Source organism: Garra rufa, chromosome 14 (genome assembly GCF_049309525.1).
Source record: "Garra rufa chromosome 14, GarRuf1.0, whole genome shotgun sequence".
Classification (NCBI taxonomy): Eukaryota; Metazoa; Chordata; class Actinopteri; order Cypriniformes; family Cyprinidae; genus Garra; species Garra rufa.
In genome coordinates this window covers 38,268,822-38,292,254 of record NC_133374.1, presented here as the reverse complement: position 1 = coordinate 38,292,254, position 23,433 = coordinate 38,268,822, and the positions used below count along the sequence as shown (strand labels likewise).

The window sequence follows — 23,433 nt, the reverse complement described above, 5'->3', positions numbered from 1 at the left end:
AAGACATCCAAAAAATGACAATGACAAAGTCTCCTCTTTACTGTATTCTGTAGTGTAAAGACAATTATCTATGTAACATGTTACAATCTGTATGTATAAATTAATACAGATGAAAATTATTTCTAATGGGAATAGCAAAGGTTCACCACACCATATGATGAGATTCACTAGCCTGACAGACTTATGATGAGAAAATGCCTCTAGGCAGCAACAATGCAGAAAACAAGTGTGTGTATGTGCAAAACTCTGCGTGTGTTTGTGTACATACTTAGCAGACATTTAGGGAATTGTCCCCAGCACTGAGCTAAATCTGACAAAAACCTCTCTTGGGGGACGTTCGGGGTTGTACTCAACTGGAAAAACAAGAAAAAATATTGCAAAAAGTGTGTTAGCAAATAGAAAACAACTTATAAACATAACCGTATATGAGTTTTGTTTTTGTTTTGTTTTTTTCGTTTTTGTTTTTTCTTTCTGTGGTAATTACAATAATCTTTATTTAAAGACAATATAAGTATATGGTATGTCAGCATTAAGTCACAAAGTCCCTCTCTCTCACTCTCTCTGTCGTTCTCTTTCTTTCTCTTTCTTTCTCAGTGTGTGTGTGTGTGTGTGTGTGTGTGTGTGTGTGTGTGTGTGTGTGCGTGTGTGTGTGGTTACACAGAAGCCCACACTGCACTGTGGATACAGCTGCCGGAAAGTGTTAAGACATTTATTAATTCCTCTTTGAGCTGTTCACACAGGTCTCTAAAACACTTTTCCTGGTGAGTGCTTGTTTTTACATACATACATTGCAATTGAAATATATTTATGTTTGCTTGTGTAAATCTATATTTGTTTCCACTTCCTCCCCAAATGAATTGCAGTGTGTCAAAATGTCATTATAAGCATACTTTGGTTTTGTTATTTCTGGTTTCTTCTAAGTGCATTAGCAATGATTTCTCAATAGAATTCCACAGTAAAGATTGGTGTGTTCATCAGAACTCATGAATTTTCACAGTGAACAAAAACTTTGCCTTTGTAACTGTATATGGATACGCTGTTTAAGTAGTTTCCAATGCTGCATTCAGCTGTATTAATATTCTTCTCTCTGATTGGCATCCAGGCATCAAGATGAACACGAGTCAGGTGAACGCTTCCCTCAAGTGCGAGCGGGACACTAGAGTAACATCTGTACTCTTCCCTTGCCTGTATGCGGCTCTCTTTCTGGTGGCTTTTGTGTTGAATAGTCTGGCCGCCTGGGTCTTCTTCCAAATCCGTAGCAGCTCAACATTTGTCGTGTACTTGAAGAACGTAGTCGTGGCCGATCTATTGATGACCCTCACTATACCTGTGAAGGCGCTGACAGATGCGGGCTTGGGTTCCTGGCAGCTCCGGGCTTTTCATTGCCGGTACTCAGCTGTGCTCTTCTATACCACTATGTACATCAGCATCCTTCTCCTCGGATTCATCAGCTTGGACCGGTACCTTAAGATCGTACATCCGTTTGGGAAATGTGCTCTTCAGAGGGTCAAAGTAGGTCGGATACTGTGCATTGTTATCTGGGTGGTTATGTTGTCGCTGGCTCTGCCGAACGTCATCCTGAGTAACCAGATGCCACAGATTCCCTCTGGTGGTAAGCTGCGATGCACCAAGATGAAGGGGAAGATGGGACTCATGTGGCATGAAGGCTTTAACTACTTCTGCCAGCTTATTTTTTGGGGTACATTGGTGCTTATGGTCATCTGCTACACCTTCATCAGCAGGAAAGTGTTTGAATCGTACCGTGCGTCACAAAGCAGCAGTGACACAGCCAGCAAAAAAACCACATCTAAGGTATAGTGCACTTTCTGCTACCTCTCTATGTACCCCTAAGTGTGTGAACACTAAGGTTCTGTAAAGATGCAGGTAGTTCAGATGAAGGTACTGCAGATAAAGTAAGTTATTCAGGGCAGTGTTTCCTGGCCCTGTTCTTTGAGACACACCAACACTACACATTTTGGATGTCTCCCTTATCTGACTCAGCCATTTCAGGTCTTGGAGTTGAGTTCAAACTAAAGAGTTAAGTTCAGAAATGTGTTGGTGTGCCTCCATAGGGTGGAAAACTCTGATTCAGGGAAATTATGTAGATGAATGGAGACATAAACTGCTTCAAAAGTCACAGTAATAGAGTCCATATTTGGTTTAAAACTATAAATAAATAAACAAATCTATATAATATGAATGTGGATGGTATGTAGGGCTTGACATTAACTTTTTGCTGACCAGCCACTGTGGCTAATGTTTTTCCAAAATTACTAGCCAATCAGTATTTTCTCTGGCCACAATTGTGTTGTTGGGAAATTATGTTTGATATGATTACTGTATAATAAATTTAACTAAAACTGATTTCCAAGTAATTTTTGCCTATATAAAGCATTTATTTGATTAATAATTTAAATTATATTATATTATATTATATTAAATTATATTATATTATATATGTGACCCTGAGCCACAGAACCAGTCTTTTATTTTATGCCAAAAACCATTGTGATATTAAGTAAAGATCATGTTCCATGAAGATATTTTGTAAATTTTCTACTGTAAATATATAAAAACTTAATTTTTGATTAGTAATATGCATTGCTAAGAACTTAATTTGGACAACTTTAAAGGCGATTTTCTCAATATCTAGATTTTTTTGCACCCTCAGATTTCAGATTTTTAAATGGTTGTATCTCATCCAAATATGTATATCCTAACAAACCGCTATACAGCAATGGAAAGCTTATTTATTCAGCTTTTTGAGATGATGTATAAATCTAAAAAAAAAAAAAAAAAGACAAATCAAATGAAATTAGTATTTATATTTATTTTTCAACTGCAGAATAAACAGAAGCAGCTGAAGTGGCACTTAGATGTAATTACACAGACAGTAATGAATCTAAAATGTAGCATGAATGCATTTACAATGCAAAACTACAACAGTATAAATAATGTAATAAGCTTAGTATTTTAAATCAGTTTTTCCATCTACAAATACAAAATTCAATCATACGTTACTTCTAAATATGAAAGTAAACCACCAGTAGGTGGCAGCAAGTTAGTCATTGGTGCTTGTTCTGAAGCGCATGGTGCAGGTACACTTAGGGCGCATCTGAATCCACTTTTGATACAGACAAAAAGGGTTGGCATGCCTGGCGTATGGTCCAAAAGGGTTGTACCTATTCTCTTAATGAGTCATGGATGTGTTTTGGGCGTAATGTGTAATAAAGCAATCAGACTCTCCTATTCCCTTTAAAAGCCAGCTGCACTTGCAACATAGCGATTGCTATTTACACAGTGGAATTTGCGAGAGCAAAGACTGAATGCTTCTCCAGAGAGGAAACAGATCTGCTCGTTACATTGTAATCTCTCGTCAAGAAAATATGCTATTTTCACTTAGTGTAAATAGCATCCATCCCTACTTGCACTTAGTGTAAATAGCCATTGACTTGAGACCAGGATTTAGTTGGTTATTCGCACAATCATTTCCAGTTGCCTCAAAATAGCAATGCGCCAACAATGTGCCTAAACACACCTTGTTTTCAGACCAGCACTACCATGGTCGAACAGATGCGTGCAAGTGCATTTGCTGTTTAAACAACGTGGCACTGAAAATCATAAATGCACTGGGCTAAAATTAGCAGCTACCATTGCATTGCGCAGGGTGTATGATAGAGCCCATTATGGCGTCATTCATTCAAACAATTCATTCAGATGCCTGATTCATTTAAGAATGAAGCAAGTGCCTGTCTTTATGAATGGGTTATTAAATCATTGACTCACCCAATTTATTAAAAAACACTCAAACATTCATTGCATTTGCATTGCCTCTTGTGTTGAGCTATTTGGTCCTCAACCATGAAAGTATTTAATTTCTACAGTGACTGATTTTGCACACATAATTCTCTTTATATGAAACCTGTAAACTGCATTCACCAGATCTTACTCTATATCAACAAAAACACTATAGTGGTTTGCCTAATCACTGCAATTACTAGAATGCAATCAAATGGCTTTCCCAACTCATTTTTACATCTGTCCTATGTATGGCCACACATACATGCAGCTTAGGAGGAACATTGGCTGTCTCCAAACAGAGATTGTCCCACTGGCTAGTGGATGCCATCATGTTGTTGTCATATGAAAGGCAAGCTGTGTTCCTGGGATGTGTGAGTTCATTCCACTCGTAGTGTTGCTTACTTCTGGGCATTGTTGCAAATGTCTCTGACAGACAGAGCTAACAGATTTTACACATACACGAGGCCTGATACCAGGCTTAGAGTTACATAATTATGTGAATACAGCTATTCACCACCTAGATAGCAAGAGAGCAGATGAAAACAATTGAATCAATGTTAAAAAATTGTTGATTTGTCAGTGTTAGTGGTATTAAATATCACTGTTGCACCCACAATTAATGAAGAATATTGAAATTTCAACAAACCACCATCATTGTGATCAGTGTTTAGTAAGGCTCTTGACTCTTGCTTTTCATTAAGTTAATTATCTTTATCTGCTTACAGTAGTATTTCAATGTAAACACTTATGCTTTAAAAAATAAAGAGATGTTTTAAAGTTAAGTTTAAGTACATTACATTTTTGTGATGGGTGTCAAGCTGCAATAAAGTTAAGAAATAATACTTAATGATATTGTCGATAAGTTGGTATTTCATTACTCATATAAATGTATATAAATGTACTTTTTCAGAAATGCAAAGATACTGTGGCAAAATATACAGAAAGGTCACAATGGTCACAATCATCAAACTAATTCAGATGAACGAATCAACTGCAATGTACAGTATGTTGATACCCAGGATGCATTTCAGCATAACATTTTATTTTGTTGATTGTCACCATCGTTGACGTTCATACATTGTTTCTAGATATCTAATTGTTTCAGCAAACATTTTTTTTGTATTGTCTGTTAATTCATAGAAGTATGACAGCTGTACCACTACTTTAATCTCAGATTGTAGCATCACATTATTGACACATAAAAACACATTACATTTGTGAACAATTATTTAAGTAATGTCACAATGACTGCTGTCACTATCATCTGATCCTAATGGATCTTTGTTTTCAATGCCACAACAAATGTATTTCAGCACATTGTTTTAAGTAACAATGAAAATCTAACATTAAAGTGCAAAGTGTCAAGAGCACAACTTAAGCAATCACTGATCACAAAAAAATGGTGCTTTGTTGACATTTCAAAATTTGTTCAACATTATTTGCAGGTGCAAACGTGATTTTTATTCAGTGTAATAAACACTGACAAATTAACATTTTTAACATTGATTCAGTGGTTGCTTGCTATATGTATTGGGGCATGTTGTCACTGTCACATTTCACAATTCACAAATCCTCTCCTGTGGCTTCATGGGATGGTAAAATGTGCATCAAATGCACACTTAGGAATTTGGCAAGCATTGAGGTCTTATGAAGTGAAATGATCAGCCTGTGCAAGAAACTCAATATTATATACACCATTATAACCCATAATCCAAATGGGGAAGTTTAGTCTTAAGGTGCGTTCACACCGGACGCGAATGAAGCGGCAAGCGCGAGTGATTTACATGTTAAGTCAATGCAAAGACGCGAATAGCCATCCTGCGGCGCGAAACGCGCGAATGAGGCGGCGCGAAACGCGCGAATAGCGCGAATGGCGCGGCGCGCATTGAGCGTTTCAAGCGATTGCCGCGCCATTCGCGCAAGTTCAAAAATCTGAACTTCGGCGGAATTTCGCGCCGCGGTGACCAATCAGGAGCTTGCTCTAGTAGTGACGGAGGCAGAAATCCGAAACAACAATGGAGGACAAAATCACCGTTGCTGTCTGTGGTTCCTCGGAGCTGTACGATACATCTTTGGACTTTTGTAGAAACAGGAATAAAAGGGATCTTGCTAGGAATAAAGTGAGTGAAGAGGTCGGACAATCTGGTTAGTTTTAAAAAACGCTCTTTACTCAATTTAACCTACATATGCATACATATTGAGACTACAAGCAAGCTAAAGCTGGCAAATTGAGCTCATTCACCTATTTTACAACTACTTTACCGCTGAAGAGTGGCAGAAGCCCCTACCTTGACGCGAATTCGCGTCTGTTGTGAAGAAAATGTCACGCGCGAATGACGCGAATTTTACCGCGCGAATGGCACGAGTAAACTCAAATGTTCAAGCGTTCAACTACGCGCGAATAGCGCGTTTTTTCCGCGCAAGTCGCGTCCGGTGTGAACGCACCATTAAACTGGTCATGACATGGAGAATCAAACTGTTCTTGATATTGACTCATATGAGAGGTTACTCTACAATGAAAACATACTGCAAGTTTTAGAACTCAGACTAACTCCCCAGTTTAAAATATTATTTATGCTTTTCTACTGAATTATTATTTTCTTCTTCTTTATTAGACTTTAACATGCTCTATCGGCATATGTAAACAAAGGAGACATGTTCTGAACAACTCATGTCCGTCCATTAATTACAAGAGCCATACTGCGGTTAGGTAAAGAAGGATGAACTTTAAAATCTAACCTTGAGAAACATAATATGAAAATCTGAAACTGCATTTCATGAGCATCATGACCTGTGATCAGTGTAATATGAAAGGGCTCATGTACAGATTTCTTTGTGGCACAGCTGGTGGCTTACCTTGACTGCCAACTCTTAACACATTCAGCATGAGACTCATGCAGCTGTTCTTAAACTCTCATGCTACATCTATTTTCTCATATCGTGAAAAGCTGAAACGAAAGCAAGAGAACCCTCAATTGGAACTGTAATAATAGCATATTGGCAAAACAGAGTTTGCAAACACTCCACTGCTTTTTTGTGCTTGCGCTCTGGAGAGTGTCAAAGTTTATATTCACAGCGTGTTTTTATACAGTTGAGCAAGATTGCAATAACAGACGCATCTGTCCATTTCTTCAACACATTTGATTAGCCATTGTGTTCAGGTTCAGAATTCACTCACTCACTGAGTAATAAATAGAAGGAAAAAAAGAAAGAAGGTATAAAATGAATAGAAGTTTTAGAAAGAATAGAAATAGAAATAGAATAGAGAGTGTTAGAGTTAGAGGGTCAAATAAAGATGGAAAAGATGTGTTTTAGCTGATTCTTGAAGATGGCTAAGGACTCATCTGTTGGGATTAAGTTGGGCAGGTCTTTCCACCAGAAGGGTACATTTAAGGTAAAAGTATGTAAAAGTGTGCCTCTTTGGGATGGCACAATAATACACCACTTACTTGCAGAATGCAAGCTTCTGGAGTGCACATATGTCTGAATTCATGAATTTAGGTAAAGGGGTGCAGAGCCAGTGGTGGTTTTGTATGCAAACTAGTGCTGTCAAACGATTAATCGCGATTAATCACATCCAAAATAAAAGTTATTGTTTATGTAATAAATGTGTGTGTACTGTGTATATTTATTATGTATATATAAATACACACACATACAGTATATATTTTGAGAATATTTTCTATATTTATTTTGAAATACATTTTTATTCAATAATTAATATTATATATAAATATATTTAATATATAAACATAATTTTTTTCTTAAATACATCCATGCATATGTGTGTATTTATATATACATATTAAATATACACAGTACACACACATATATTATGTAAACAACAACTTTTATTTTGGATGCGATTAATCGTGATTAATCGTTTGACAGCACTAATGCAAACATTAATTCCTTGAATTATAATGCGAGCAGCTATTGGTAGCCAGTGCAAATTGATGAGGAGAGGTGTGACGTGTGTTCTTTTCGGCATATTGTAAATGTATCTTGCAGCCCCATTCTGGATTAATTGTAAAGGTTTGATAGAACTGGCTGGAAGACCTGCCAAGAGAGCATTGCAATAGTCCAGCCTGGACAGAACAAGAGCTTGAACAATGAGTTGTGAAGCATGTTCTGAAAGAAAGAGCCTGATTTTCCTGATGTTGAATACAGCAAATCTTCAGGACCGGGCAATGTGGTCTGAGAAAGTCAAACCAAAAGATAATCAATTACAACTCCAAGGCTTCTGGCTGTTTTTAAAGGTTATGGTTGAAGAAAAAAAAAAAAAAAGAAAAAAAAAAGTTGCTTCAATTCAAGTTAAACTCAAAAGCTGGCAGCTCTGGGTTTACCACTATTTATGCATTACTGAATTAAGCCAGTGACTAAACAATCAACTTCACACTGTTCCTGTTAGCAGAAGTGAAAACCAGAAGCTATTTGCACTTAGTGTAAATAGACACTCCGTTAAAGGAATGTCCTTTAATTAACGCACCTTTTTACACAAAATGAGGAACCATAAACATTTAATTTGGCATATGCTCATCAGCAGCTCATTGGGGTCAAACTGTTTCTTCAGTTCAGTGACTGTTGGAGGAACTGAGCACTGAATAAGTTAATTCATCGCAGAATCAGATCTATCATATGACCAAAAGTGAGTTTTGATTGAGCAATCTGTAGATCTGTGCCACAAACTGTTTCAGATGGTCTTTATATGGCTTCACTGGTTTCTGGTGTAAGCGTGTTAACCAATGCTAATCTCTCCTCTCCTCCACAGGTGTTTGTGGTTGTGGGTGTTTTCTTCGTATGCTTTGCACCCTTCCACCTGGCCCGAGTCCCATACACCCTCAGCCAGACCCGCAATACATCTGCCGAGTGCTGGGCCCAAAACCAGCTGTACTTTGCCAAAGAGTTCACGCTCTGGTTATCATCTACTAACGTTTGCCTGGACCCTCTCATTTATGTTTTCCTGTGTCGAGTCTTCCGCAAGAGGCTCACAGCCACGCTGAGCCGGCGTCCACTAACACACGGCTCTCTGACGGAGACCTCCACTAAAATTGAGATGCCAAACAGAGGCCACTGTAACGCCAACATGGATTTAGGTCGTCATTAACAGCCTTCTCCTCATTCTTTACACAATTCATTGCGTAATATATATTTTTTAATATATAATAATAGAATAATGTGATTGTTTTTGTACAGCAAAATGTAAGCATAAGCTTTTTTAATGATTTAGGGATGTAGAACTCTATGTTTTTATTATTAATTTTATTACACACACACAGTTGAAGTCAAACCTTTACATACACCAGAATCTGCAAAATGTTAATTATTTTACCAAAATAAGAGGGATCATACAAAATGCATGCATGCAATTTTTTATTTAGTACTGACCTAATTAAGATAGTTTACATTAAAGACATTTACATATAGTCCACAAGAGAAAATAATAGTTGAATTTATAAAAAATTACCCTGTTCAAAAGTTTACATAACACATACTGTGTTGTTCTCTGAATGATCCAGAGCTCTGTTTTTGTTTAGTGATAGTTGTTCATGAGTCCCTTGTTTGTCCTGAACAGTTAAACTGTCTGCTGTTCTTCAGAAAAATCCTCTAGCTCCCACAAATTCTTGGGTTTTTCAGCATTTTTGTGTAATTGAACCCAATGACTGTATGATTTTGAGATCCATCTTTTCACACTGAGGACAACTGAGGGACTCATATGCAACTATTACAGAAGGTTCAAACACTCACTGATGCTCCAGAAGGAAAACCCATGCATTAAGAGCCGGGGGTGAAGGGTAACTTATGTAGCTTCTGAAGGGCAGTACTAAATGAAAACATATTCATTCTGTTCAAATGTTTTCAGCTTTACCCTGGCTCTTAATGCATGTTTTTTCCTTCTTGATCATCAGTGAGTGTTTGAACCTTCTGTAATAGTTGCATATGAGTCCCTCAGTTGTCCTCAGTGTGAAAAGATGGATCTCAGAATCATACAGTCATTGATGGAAAGGGTTCAAATACACAAAATTACTGAGGAAAAAAAAAGAATTTGTGGGAGCTGAAGGATTTTTCTGGAGAACAGCAGACAGTTTAACTGTTCAGGACAAACAAGGGACTCATGAACAACTATCACTAAAGAAAAAACAGCTGTGGATCATTCAGAGAACAACACAGTATTAAGAATCAAGTGTATGTAAACTTTTGAACAGAGTCATTTTTATAAATTCAATTATTATTTTATCTTGTGAAAATATCTTATTCAGGTCAGTACTAAATAAAAAATAGCATGCATTTTTGTATGATCCCTCTTTTTTTTTTTTTTGCTAAAAATTGGTTTGCAGATTCTGCAAGGTTTATGTAAACTTTTGACTTCAACTGTATACATACACACTCACACATATGGGGGAACCAGACATAATGAAATAAAAATGACTCTCTTATCCTACTAATACCACACATTACTCTCTTTCTTACAGCTGAGCTGCTAAAAAGTAAAAGAGCCTTTTGCATCAGTTCATGGAATACACTTACAAATTCTTGTCCTTGAGTGTGCTTCATTATCAGAAACCACAGTCATTTCCTTTCCAGTAATCTTGCCCTTAACATCTCCTCTTCTTGAGAAAAAGTGTTTTCTGTTGGAGCAGAAAGTGTCAGTTTGTTAAATGGATAACTGGTAAAAGGGGGAAACTCTGAATTTAAAGCAATGCATTATATTATTAAAACATGTATTAATATAAATGACATGTTGTGACCAACACAAAAAAGGAAGAGGAAGTAAACAGGGCTTTTCAGAGTTAAATAAAATGTGGTTAAATGTGTTGTAGAACAAAATGTGTCCCTTCGAGTACAAGACTACAAGTAGAGTAAACTAAGTATACTTGTAGCATTTCTGCAATTAGTGCTGACTAGAATAAACATAGGCCAGTCCAGTGTTTTTGTGACTTTATGCTCCTAATGATATTCACAGTGTGGCTATAGAAGAACCATTTTTGGTTCCACAAAGAACCATTCAGTCAAAGGTTCTTAAAGGACCATCTCTTTCTTAACTTTTTATAATCTGAAGATTCTTCTTTTGCCACAAATAACTTTTTGTGAAACAGAAAGGTTCTTCAGATATTAAAGGTACTTTATGGAACCATTTAGACAAAAAGCATTCGTCTATGGCATCGTGAAGCACCTTTATTTTTAAGAGTGTAAAATTTAAAAAATGGTTTCCTTTGCATGATTGTACACTACACGCTTCTATTTTTCCATGCACAAGATGATAATGTGAATGAGCACATGGATGATGACAGTTCAGCCTTGCATGAAAAGGGAATTACAGTATCATACCCAACTAAAAGAGTTTACGTGACAGATCGGGCAAACGTTGCAGTCTTTTGCTGCCTTCATGTGCAATCGTAATTATGGTAATACCAAAATCCGACATCGAAATTGCACATGAACACCCACTCACGTTGTAATTTCCACTGGAAAGCTTGAAATTTTTTATGATACCCGAGCTGCCGAGATGGGATAAACTTTGACCTTTCAACATGGCGGACAGCAACGAAACTATACTGAATGGTAAGCATTGCATGATGTTAAAAGTTCTCTGCTGTTTAGTTGGTTAGTTTGTAGCCCCCATAATGCTGGGGCATAAAGGATTTTAATAACGTCGCTATTTAAACGTAGTGTTGTCTTTAAAAATACCGTTAAGAGAAGATGCTACCCAAGTAGCATGTGAGGACAAATTCCGAGTCCGCAATGTTTCTCTTCACTACGACAACAAAAGCACCTGGACACGACACACTGGTAATTTCCACTTCACAAGTGGAAAGCATCATCTTTCCCATATCACATGAAGGCAACATTTGTCCTTCAACCTATTAGCAAATTGCATTTTCTTTAAAATGCACAGACACATTAGGTGTACTGTCATTTATGTTGTACAAAAAACATGAAAGTCTCTTTCTGAAATGTTTTAATACAAACTCAAATTTCTAAAAACTCAAAGGAAAGTCCTGAGGGAACTGATGAGTTCTCTGTGTAAAAAAAAATAAAAAATAAAAAATAAAAAAACGTATTATTTTCTAACCCTTTCCTCAGCATGCTTCATCTGGAAAAGATCAGCAGTAAATAAGATCCTTTCACTATTAAAAATATCAATTTACTAATAAAACTAGTCAATAACGAACAAATAGAATTGGTAACTGTTTTTTTTTTTTTTTTTTTGTGATTAAATGTTTGTCTAGCATTATACTGATAATTGATTTGAACATAATTTCAGCTGCTGATGAGTAAGAAGCTGCAGTGCACAGAATAACACATAAGGGAACATCACAGTTTCAGCATTTTCTGTTTTTAAATTCAGTCTAGAGTCACTAGATGGCCCTGTTCCCCGAAACACAGTGAACTCTCATGTGTTGAAGGTGCTAGAAAGTACACAGTGTTATGCTAAAGCTATATTCTCCTGTTTGAATCAGTGTTAGTGTGAGCCAGAGTCTGTCCGGCTCAATAATGCCTATCTGTGTGTTCATTCTATTAATCAACAGACCTATAAATAGAAAGATCATGCGGTTCACAGTGCTAGCATAGAGTTACAGCACACAACCTGAATGTGCCTTCAACACACTGACTCATGGAGATATACACACATGCAAACAAACTAGCACTAAATCCTTCAGGGATCAGATTCTGGATTGAGTGAATGATGCTTGCTGACTGTACCTTAGAAAATAACACATGACTACTCAAACACACACACACACGAATGCTGCATGTTCAAGTGTTGATGTTTGATATTCTGTTGGCAGAAGCCTGTCTGTGCCCTGAGGGAGCAGTGTTGGGGTAACACAAGTTACGTAATAATATTACTTTTTCCAAGTAACTAGTAAAGTAACGCATTACTTTTTAATTGACAAGAAAATATCTGAGTTACTTTTTCAAATGAGTAACGCCAGTTACTTTCCCCCATTTATTGATTAAAAGCTCTCCTGTCCCCATGTTGAGAGAAATTGTAAGATGTTACTTTAGTTCTAGAATAAATGTAAAAAAATGCATTAATTCATCTCACTCACTAAACAAACAGATACAGTGTTCTTCAAAATGAATAAAAACACTGAAATTCAACACAAACCTGTGATAATTAAATATGTTAAATAATACAAATATCCTTTATGTATTTAATCCCATTTTATTAACCGATGTCTTTGCTGCCGACCTTCGATGATCAATTCATCCATACTAATAAGCACAAATTACTCAAAATAATCTAACATTTGTTTTCCTTTTTTTATTGCTGAAGAGTTGACATTTGTTCTTCTGCGGTCTACTGTACAGACGACAATTTACTTTTCTCTAAGCCTGAGGCTTTTGGTGTGAAAAGGCTTTTACATTTGACAAAAATACAACTTTTTATATTAAAAACAAACAAGCAAGCCCTGGCCAGATTGAAAAAGTAACGCAAAAGTAACGTAACGCATTACTTTCCATAAAAAGCAACTAAGTAACGTAATTAGTTACTATTTTAGGGAGTAACTCAATATTGTAATGTAACTTTCCCCAACACTGTGAGGGAGTGTGTGTGTGTGTGTGTGTGTGTGTGTGTGTGTGTGTGTATGTGTGTACCTGGTATTCATCACGTTGTGGGGACCAAATGTCCCCACAAGGATAGGAATACCAGTAGATTTTGACCTTGTGGGGACATTTCTTAGGTCCCCATGAGGAAACAGGCTATAAATCATGCACAATTAGTTTTTTTGATGAAGTAAAAGTGTGCACAATCTCCTGTGAGGGCTAGGTTTAGGTGTAGGGTAGGTGTAGGGCCATAGAAAGTACGGTTTGTACAGTATAAAAACCATTACGCCTATGGAATGTCCCCATAAAACATGTAAACCCAACATGTCTGTGTGTGTGTGTGTGTGTGTGTGTGTGTGTGTGTGTACCTGGTATTCATCACGTTGTGGGGACCAAATGTCCCCACAAGGATAGGAATACCAGTAAATTTTGACCTTGTGGGGACATTTCTCAGGTCCCCATGAGGAAACAGGCTTATAAATCATGCACAATGAGTTTTTTTGATGAAGTAAAAGTGTGCACAATCTCCTGTGAGGGCTAGGTTTAGGTGTAGGGTAGGTGTAGGGCCATAGAAAATACGGTTTGTACAGTATAAAAACCATTACGCCTATGGAATGTCCCCATAAAACATGTAAACCTGTGTGTGTGTGTGTGTGTGTGTGTGTGTGTGTGTGTGTGTGTGTGTGTGTGGGCATGTTTTTGTGACATATCAGGACACAAATGTGTGTAATAACATGGGTATGACATAGGTACTACAAGGAGAGGGTGACTTATGAGGACATTGCCCATGTCCCCACTTTTCAAAAGGCTTATAAATCATACAGAATACGTTTTTTTGAGAATGTAAAGATATGCACAGTCTCCTGTGAGGGCTAGGTTTAGGTGTAGGGAAGGTGTAGGGTGATAGCAAATATCGTTTGTACAGTATAAAAACCATTACGTCTATGGAATGTCCCCACAATTCACAAAAACAAACATGTGTGTGTGTGTGTGTGACAGATGCCGAAGTATCAGGTCTCTCCAGCCAGCTGGATGTTCTTACACACACCTCCTTTAGTGGACTGATAACAGTCAGACCCTGCTCTCCACACTGCATTTAGCAGTGATTCTGTACAGATATAAAGTTATAAAGTTACACACAAACTTTATTGTATGACCACTTTTCACAGTTACAGTATGCAGTGTCTCTGACATGCAGTATGACCACATTATGGGCTATTCACTGCACAAGTGAAAGTATGTAGGCTATATATAGAGGTAAAACAGTATGCAGGGTACAGCAGTGTGCGTACTGCAGTGACTGTGAACACAGAATGCAGGAATAAGTGTGAGATAGATATGTGGAAGTGTCTAGGGAATAAAGAAGAGTTGCCATGACATCACATACACAACATTGCACATGATGTTGCGAGGGGCGGGACCAACGCTCAGGATTCAGCCGATCAACACGCTGGAAGTTGGTCACGTGGCCACACTCTCTGCGGAGTAGTTTCGATAGTAACTGCAGCGCGTCCTTCTAGAAGAGCCGAGCGGAGCGCCGCATCAGTGCAGCAACATGTTCAACAGCCTCTCCAGACAGTTCGAAGACGACCCCTTCTTTGCGTAAGTCTCTATGTGTTTCAGAAAATTTTAATTTATAGCCTTATTATAACCTTACTTACCTAGTTTTTGAATAATCTCGAAAAGCATGTCAGTTTATGAGTTATTTGTAAAGTATAGTGAGTCATTTTTTAAAAAGTTATGATTCAAAACATATCAAATTATAAGGTTTTATTTCGTTAGTCTAACTTAGTTATTATTTTTAGTGCTAGATAGCCTAATGTTGGTGTGGTTTCTTATTTACTGACTGATATCCCATACGCAAATGTCTGTTAAATTGACGGATATGAATATATTGTCATGTGAAGTAAAACAAAAAATACATATATGAACCTCATAACATGTCTATCTAGCCTCTACACACGCTTTATGGTATTTATCAATATTCGTATATATATACACGTATTTATCCTAAAACGTACAGAAGTTATATAAAGTAATACTTTTTTAGCAGGGATGATTTAAATTTTATTTCATATAAATGCTGTTCTTCTGAACTTTCTATTCATCAAAGAAACTTGAAAAAAAATACTCAGCTGTTTTCAACATAATAATAATACTAAATGTTTTTTAGCAGCAAATCAGACTATTCGAATGATTTTTGAAGGATCATGAAGACTGGAGTAATGATGCTGAAAATTTACCTTTGAAATCTCAGGAATAAATTACATTTTAAAATATATTCAAATAGAAAACAGTTATTTTAAATAGTAAAAATGTTTAAAATGTACTGCTTTTGCTGTACTTTGGATCGGAAGGGTACATAATTTACTATTTTTACTATCTTCATATACCCAGAGAATGTATATGTGAAAATTATATATCACCTAATAGGTTACATATATGTGACCCTGGACCACAAAATCATCTGAACGCTCAAAAAAATAAGCTTTCCATTGATGTATCGTTTATCAGGATAACATATTTGAAAATGTAGAATCTGAGGGTGCAAAAAAAAAAAAAAAAGTTGTTCAAATTAAATTCTTAGCAATGCATATTACTAATCAAAAATTAAGTTTTTATATATTTACGGTAGGAAATTTACAAAATATCTTCATGGAACATGATCTTTACTTAATATCCTAACGATTTTTTTGCATAAATTAAAAATATGATAGTAATGTTGACCTATACAATGTATTTTTGGCTACAGGGTCATATATCATATCAATATCATATATTACGTTTTCAAATAAAATTGTAAGTCCTCAAAACTGTTTGCTGTGTTAATATTGCAACAAATAAGTCACATTTATTGCTATTGGATGTATTTATTTATCTATTTTCACCCTGTGTGTCTTTCAACCAGCTGTTACTGTACATTTTCTTAACCCAGTCCATGTCGCCTCATAAAGTATTGGGCCGTTTAACCCCTTAGAGTTCCTGTCAAACTTAACTCAATGCAAAACGTCCCGCTGGTGGAACGCTGGAACACTAAGGGGTTAATGCATGAGCATCAGTTTTAATTTAGTTTATCTGTACAGTCACAGTCACTAACTTTAGAGATGAATGCGCTGGTCAGTGTGCTTTATCCCATTATGCCGTAAAAACAGAAAGTATAATGAAGTTTCTTGTCTTTCTTCTTTCTGTTCTTTAGTAGCTCATCAAGGTAGGCACTACTGCTGTTCTCAATGCATTTAGGGCAGTGCTTCTCAACTACACACTGGACAACTGCTGGTTATCCTGCTAAAATAACAAAGATGTCCTTAAAAATCAAACATTACAGTGTATAATATTATCATGAACTACACTGGCACAACAGTAGGGAAAATTATGAGCATGACGCAGACTGATTAAGGCTGTTTGATTAGGGATGCACCGAAATGAAAATTTTTGGCTGAAGCAGAATCCGAACCAAATTAAACACTGGGCCAAGGGCCAATTACCGGAAAAAAAAAGGCAATTTTTTTCTTCGCCATTGCATAAATTAAAAACGTCTCAGGTTACGTATGTAACCCTGGTTCCCTGAGGGAACGAGACACTGCGTCATCAACGCTATGGGGAACGCCATTGGCGAGCCTCTCTCTGAACGTAGTCTACCAACCAATCAAATGACGGGAGTGACGTCACTGGCGCGGTGACGTAAGCGACCAGGAAGTATAAAGCACGTGCGTTTCAAACCGGTGCCAGCTTCCAGGAATGAAGCGATGCGCGGCAGGAATGCGGGAATTATGGTCCATGATGCAGCGTCTCGTTCCCTCAGGGAACCAGGGTTACATACGTAACCTGAGACGTTCCCTTCCGGGAACTCGGCTGCGTCCTCAACGCTATGCGGAATGAGATGCCCACGCCCCCATAATTCCAAATCCCTGCCTAGTGTCTGCTAGGACAAGGGTGGAAAGAGTTGTGTCTGGTGAATCATGCCAGAACACAGGAAAAGTCTCCGCCCTGGGAAATTGCCAGGACGCGAGTGGTAATACACCTCTGCCTGGGGAACCGCCAGGAAATACGAGGGAAAATACGCCTCCGCCTGGGAAACTGCCAGGACACGGGGGTGGGGGGGGGAGTAATACACCTCTGTCTGGGGAACCGCCAGGAAACACGAGGGAGATAAATACACCTCCGCCTGGGAAACTGCCAGGACCCAGAGGGGGAGTAATATATCCCTGTCTGGGGAACCGCCAGGACACGAGGGAAATGTCTGTCACTCAAGGACAGAAGAGCCCGGTGCGGCTCCGAAGGAAACATATGGCCAAGGGGTTCTTACCACTAACAAGCCACCAAGAGAGGGTGTGGTAGGCCGATAAAGCCGCCACGGATACCTTCAAGGTGGAGTGGGCTAACCCTGCAGAAAGTGAGATTGCAGGAACTCCAGTACTGTACCAATCGGGCAGTAAACTGAGTCTAATGGGCAATCATGACGCTATGAGTGAACAGGATCCACTTAAGCCATAAGGTTTCATTGTGGCGGGAGCTCTGGATTAAGGAGGGTCTCAGCAACCTCAGTTGAGAGACCGGAGCCTATGAGTTGTGCCCCCTCAGGGGCCACACTCTTTCCAGAACTCCCGGGAGCAGAGCGATCGGGGAAAAAGCGTACAGACGAAGCCTCGGCCACGCCTGTACCATAGTGTCCAGTCCCAGAGGAGCTGGAGGCACTAAGGAGGACTAGAGGTGACATTGCGATATCTCTCGAGTTGCAAAGAGGTCCACCTGAGTCTGGCCAAATATTCTCCAAATCTGCTTCACTACTTCCTGGTGAAGCATCAATTCCCCGGGCCTCTGCCCCTGCCTCGACAGGACGTCTGCTCCCACATTGAGATGGACAGGGATATGAACAGCTCTGAGTGAGGGGAGTTTTCCCTTGCGTCCACAGGAGGATCCGGTACGCCAGCTTGTATAAGGGGCATGAACGCAGACCCCCCTGGTGATTGTCTCTATGTAATAAACACCGCAGTGCTGTTGGTGCGGACGAGCACATGACGGTTTCTCAGGTCCGGGAGGAAATATCTTCTAGGGCCTGAAATATGGCCAGCATCTCTAGGCAGCTCATGTGCCACGAGAGATGGTAATCTCTCCACAGACCGTGGGCCGAGCAGCCACTCATGACCACTCCCCAGCCGGTGAGGGACGCATCTGTCGCTAGCGTGACGCAGTGACAAAGAGCTCCCAACACCGGGCCCTGAGATAAAAACTAAGGTTTCTTCCACATGTCCAAGGCACGTAGGCATCGCCGCATGACCTTGCTCTTGCGGAATGGGTTCCCCCTCGGGGAAAATCCCTTGTTTTAGGCATCACTGTAACGGCCTCATAAACAGCAGTCCAAGAGATATCACGTTGGAAACGGCTGTTATTAGGCCTAACAGTACTTGAAACTGTTTTACAGTGAGTGACAAGCCTAGCTTGACCACATTGGCTGTAGTGAGGATCGACTCGAGCAGGTGACATATGTGCCTGCGTCATGATCGAATCCCACACGACACCTGGATAAGTGGTTCTCTGTAATGGAGAAAGCACACTTTTCTTGGTGTTGGGTCTCAACCCCAGCTCTTTTATGCAAGCGAGAACAACACCTCGATGTTGAGCCGCTAACCAGTGCTAGGCCGAAAGGAAGAGCTCTGTCTCGGTAAGCTTTGCCCCTAAGAGCAAACCACAGAAACTTCCTGTGTTGAGGAGGATGGAGAGGTAAAAGTAAACGTCTTTTAGATCCGTCGTGACAAATCAGTCCTCGTAACTGACAGTTTGAACTTCAGTATTCTGACTGAGAGGTTCAGCTGTCTGAGATCTAAGATGGGCCGCAGCCCCCATCCTTCATGAAGAGGGACCACCTCGATGGCCTCCTGTCCAGAGCCTGCTCGGGGGCCCACCTCGGTGGGAAACACCCCGTTGAATGGAGTTCTTTAAATAAAATAACCCTTCTCCGCAGTGCGCAGGACCCATGTAGAAACATTCGGCAGTAGTGTCCAGAAAGTCTACTAGGGAAACCAATCTCTCAAGACTGGTTTCTGGATTTATTTGAGGCACTGATTCGGTGACCTGTAACAGCTCGCTGGCAGGAAACACCTGAATCAATTTCTTTGAGGACCCCTGTGGGGGTGGCGAACTCCCTAGCTCCGCTACGTTTCCGGGCAGAGAGACTAGAGAACAATGTTCGCGGGAGATTGCCGCGCCCTGTAACACTGGCAGGGTTGGCTGACAGATGTCCTGAGGGCCCCGAGGAGGGGCGGCCACCATGAACTGTGGTGAACCACAAACCTCCCCGAGAGGGGCTGCCATCATTGGCCCTGCACCGCAGTAGTCAGGGCCGCTTAGCCGAGGACCTCTTAGACTGGAGGACGACCCTCAGGCCCGGCCTCGTCTTAGAAGCCCCCGGCCAGGAGTGTCATTGACCCCGCCCTCTAGGTCTCACCAGAGGGGTACGGGCTGCAACGCTCCTATTATGAGCCTCTTTATGTGAGGAGCTGGTACACGGCTGGGGTTTTCCTGCTCCCATCCAGCAGCCCCGCCACGTGTACATTTTGCCCATCAAGCCTGAAGTTATTTTAGGCGGCCTGGAGAGCAAGGGCGGAGCCTTCAAGGATGATGCCAGGCCGGGCGACAGATAGCTGACTAGCATCTGTTCGACCCGCGACATCATCCTATAACCACGCTCGTCCAGCCCCCCAACATTACCATAGTAAACTGAGGGGGGGGGGGGGGGGGCGGGGGGCTGAAAACTTTTTTCCCATGATCTAGACAGTTCAGCGTGCAGATCGGGGAAAAAAAGGAAGGCTCCGTTTTGGAAGTGCAGACTTAGTCCGCAGAAAACATAGAGTTTGCTTTTCTGCGGCTCATTCTCTTATTCAGCGGGCCAGTTAATGTTGAATTTGGCTACCGCATTAGTCAGCACTTCCAACATCTCCTCATATTGAGGCGATCAGGGGGGCGGTTGAATACTTTTGATAACGTTCTCCACATTAACCTCCTCGGAGGAAGATAGGAGAAGCGTTGATGACTCTTCCTGGAAGGAAGGAACCGCAGCGCGGGCTTCCTCATCCAGTAGGAGGTCAATCAATCCGCCAGGTGAGGAAGGAGATAGGGGATCACCCGTCTCCATTCCCTCTAGCAGATCTAGCTGCGAACCCCACGAGTGCAGCTGCCGCTCCGCCTCGGCGGAAGCGGGGCCAGACCCGTGAGGAACGCTGGTGAAGGCTCCCTCCTCAAAGAGAGCCTTCCGGGAATGGAGCACCCACAGTGGAAGGCGATCGCACTGCGGGCAGCCAGCCCCCTCGAGGACTGACTGTGCATGCTCTGAACCCAAGCAGACCACGCACATACTGTGTGTATCCCCACCAACAATGAAACGTTGGCAAGGAGGAACACACCTTCTGTGTGGCTGCTCAACCGCTTTTCTAAATTTCTTTCCCCCTATATTGGTTAACATATCCACTCAAATAAAAGTTGTGCAAACTGGCACAGAAAAACAGTGGATATGTAACAGACAGACACACAGAGAGTGCTTCGCTGAATGACAAAAGCTGACGCTGGTTTGAAACGCACATGCTTTATACTTCCTGGTCGCTTACGTCACCGCGCCGGTGACGTCACTCCCGTCATTTGATTGGTTGGTAGACTACGTTCAGAGAGAGGCTCGCCAATGGCGTTCCCCATAGCATTGATGACGCAGCCGAGTTCCCGGAAGGGAAGCCAAATTTTGCGTTTTATAGTTTTGTCTTGCTTTTCCAACAAAGCACAATGTAACTTAAAATTAATAAGTTAGTAAACTAATATTCTTTGTCCATTCCTTCCTGAATCAGGCATGTGTTTTTAATGTACAAATAAATGCAGCCTTGCTGAGCAAAGGAGAATGTTAGAATAAATGTATTAATAGAGCTGTTGGAATGATTATTATTATTTTTGTCTTACTTTTTTATTTATTTTCCAGAACAACAGTAAAATGACAATACTAACATTTCTGAATGTGGACTTTTATTTAGTGGTAAACCCGCAAGAAGAGCTCAGTCCTAGTTTTTGCTGACAGCAGCAGATTTGTGAATGATTGTCATCTTTGGTCTTTGAACCCTGGCTAAGGAGCTGCTGTCAGAATAAACACAATTGGTGTCTGGTGTATTAGACAACAGAACGTTCTGGAGTTTTTTTTACTAATGGATGATTTCAGTCATCATACAGTAACCTTTCTCTTCTCATGAAGACATGCGATGCGCTTCTAAACAGTCTCTCGCTGTCGCTGCTTGGAATGATTTTAGCGTCTTTCCACACTGAACACATGTTTGCTGCATTAGCGCCTCTATTTGATTGCGTCACGGCATTGTTCACTATGATTCAGTCGGCCTTTTCCGCTTATTCAGCTTTTTTTTGCTATTTTCGGCCGAATAATTTCAGTTGCCGAACATTGGGTGCATCCCTAGTTTTGATGACTCTGAACAGTCAGTAATCGCACAGCACACACAAATCATGCCTATTCTCAGCACAAGTGAATCTATATTTAATGTGGTCTGGGTCGTACTGTATTTACTTTCTCATGTCATGTGTATTTTTATTCATAGTTAAAGGAGTAGTTCACTTTTAGAACAAAAAATTACAGATAATGTACTCACCCCCTTGTCATCCAAGATGTTCATGTCTTTCTTTCTTCAGTCGTAAAGAAATTATGTTTTTTTTTTTTTTTTGAGGAAAACATTTCAGGATTTCTCTCCATATAGTGGACTTTAATGGTGCCCCGAGTTTGAACTTCCAAAATGCAGCTTAAATGCAGCTTCAAAGGACTCTAAATGATCTTATCTAGCGAAACTATTGGTTATTTTGTAAAAATATTTACAGTTTACATACTTTTTAACCTCTACACAGAGTACACACAGAGCTAGACGAGTATTTGAAGTTAAAAAGTATATAAATTATAATTATTTTTTATAAAATAATCAATTGTTTCACTAGATAAAACCCTTCTTTCCTCAGCTGGGATCGTTTAGAGCCATTAAAACTGCAAGTTCAAACTCGGGGCACCATAGAAGTCCACTATGTGGAGAGAAATCCTGAAATGTTTTCCTCAAAAAACATAATTCCCTTACGACCGAAGAAAGAAAGACATGAACATATTGGATGGCAAGGGTGTGAGTACATCATCTGTAAATTTTTGTTGCAGAAGTGAACTACTTAGTATATCACACCTCACCAGTTGAGAAGCGCTGTCACAACAAAAGAGCAATATTACAGACTGAATGATATTTGTTATTCATTATATTTTTTTGTCTGGTCTCCTTCATTAGCGACACATTCCAGCTGCATCATGAACACATGCGGCAGATGATGAGGGGTTTCTCTGACCCCTTCGGTCAGGGCTTCATGCCCAGCATCATGGACGGCCGTCACAGGGCTGCGGCTCAACCCAACGCCAGCCAGAACGTCCGCAGTAACCAGGTGAGTGCTGGAGTTTTGCTTCAAAGTACCTATTCTTCCTTTAGACGATGTTGTCTAATCGCATTGACTCTGGAGCAGTTCATACATTTGACTACTGAAGTTGAGAGCTTCACATTCTAGATGCTCATGATTATCATAGTATCGCAGATGCTGCAGTTCAGACCTCTCTCCAATCACATCTCATCTACATGAACACATATTGATCACTGAGCAAGGTTCACAAAGGACATTTGGCAGATTGGAGGTGGTAGTTTAGCACAGATGACCTCTCGGTATCAAGCTGTTTTATTTGATGGAGTATATTTAGACAACAAGTAGGCTCTGTTCTACTGACACTCTTCTGACAAATACACTTAGATGTCTTTCTTGAACTTACACACTAGTTTCTCAGGTTACTCAGGTTTAGTGGATTGTTTAAATTATAGCTATGAACAGTAGTAATAGAAATGCTTGAATTAGCAAACAACACTAAAAAGAAAAGTTTTGTGTTATCCAGTGAAAATTAAGCACTCACATATGGAAAAAAAATGAATAAGTGAATAAATAACATGTAAATATATTTTACAGATATGTTAAACATTTTTTAAGCAAAGAAACTCAATAAATGTATTTTTTTTTTTTAAG

General features: G+C 39.8%; 2 protein-coding genes across 4 annotated transcripts in view; both read left to right on the top strand.

The window, feature by feature from the left end:
• The first annotated feature begins 1,110 nt into the window (after positions 1 to 1,110).
• p2ry13 (purinergic receptor P2Y13) lies at positions 1,111 to 10,044 on the top strand. The gene is made up of 2 exons (XM_073818321.1): positions 1,111 to 1,812; positions 8,573 to 10,044. Exons 1-2 carry the CDS (start codon positions 1,111 to 1,113, stop codon positions 8,906 to 8,908), a joined length of 1,038 nt encoding a protein of 345 aa, XP_073674422.1. The 3' UTR covers positions 8,909 to 10,044.
• A 4,756-nt stretch (positions 10,045 to 14,800) lies between these two features.
• Positions 14,801 to 23,433, top strand: part of mlf1 (myeloid leukemia factor 1) — a 24,027-nt gene continuing 15,394 nt past the window's right edge. The window contains exons 1-2 of one of the 3 annotated variants that reach the window (XM_073817729.1): positions 14,801 to 14,958; positions 22,659 to 22,809. In XM_073817729.1, the coding sequence (XP_073673830.1) occupies positions 14,912 to 14,958; positions 22,659 to 22,809 (198 nt within the window). In that variant the 5' untranslated portion in view covers positions 14,801 to 14,911. Of the gene's footprint in view, positions 14,971 to 22,658; positions 22,810 to 23,433 lie in introns of all 3 variants that reach the window. The other 2 variants (XM_073817727.1, XM_073817728.1) reach the window with 2 other exon arrangements.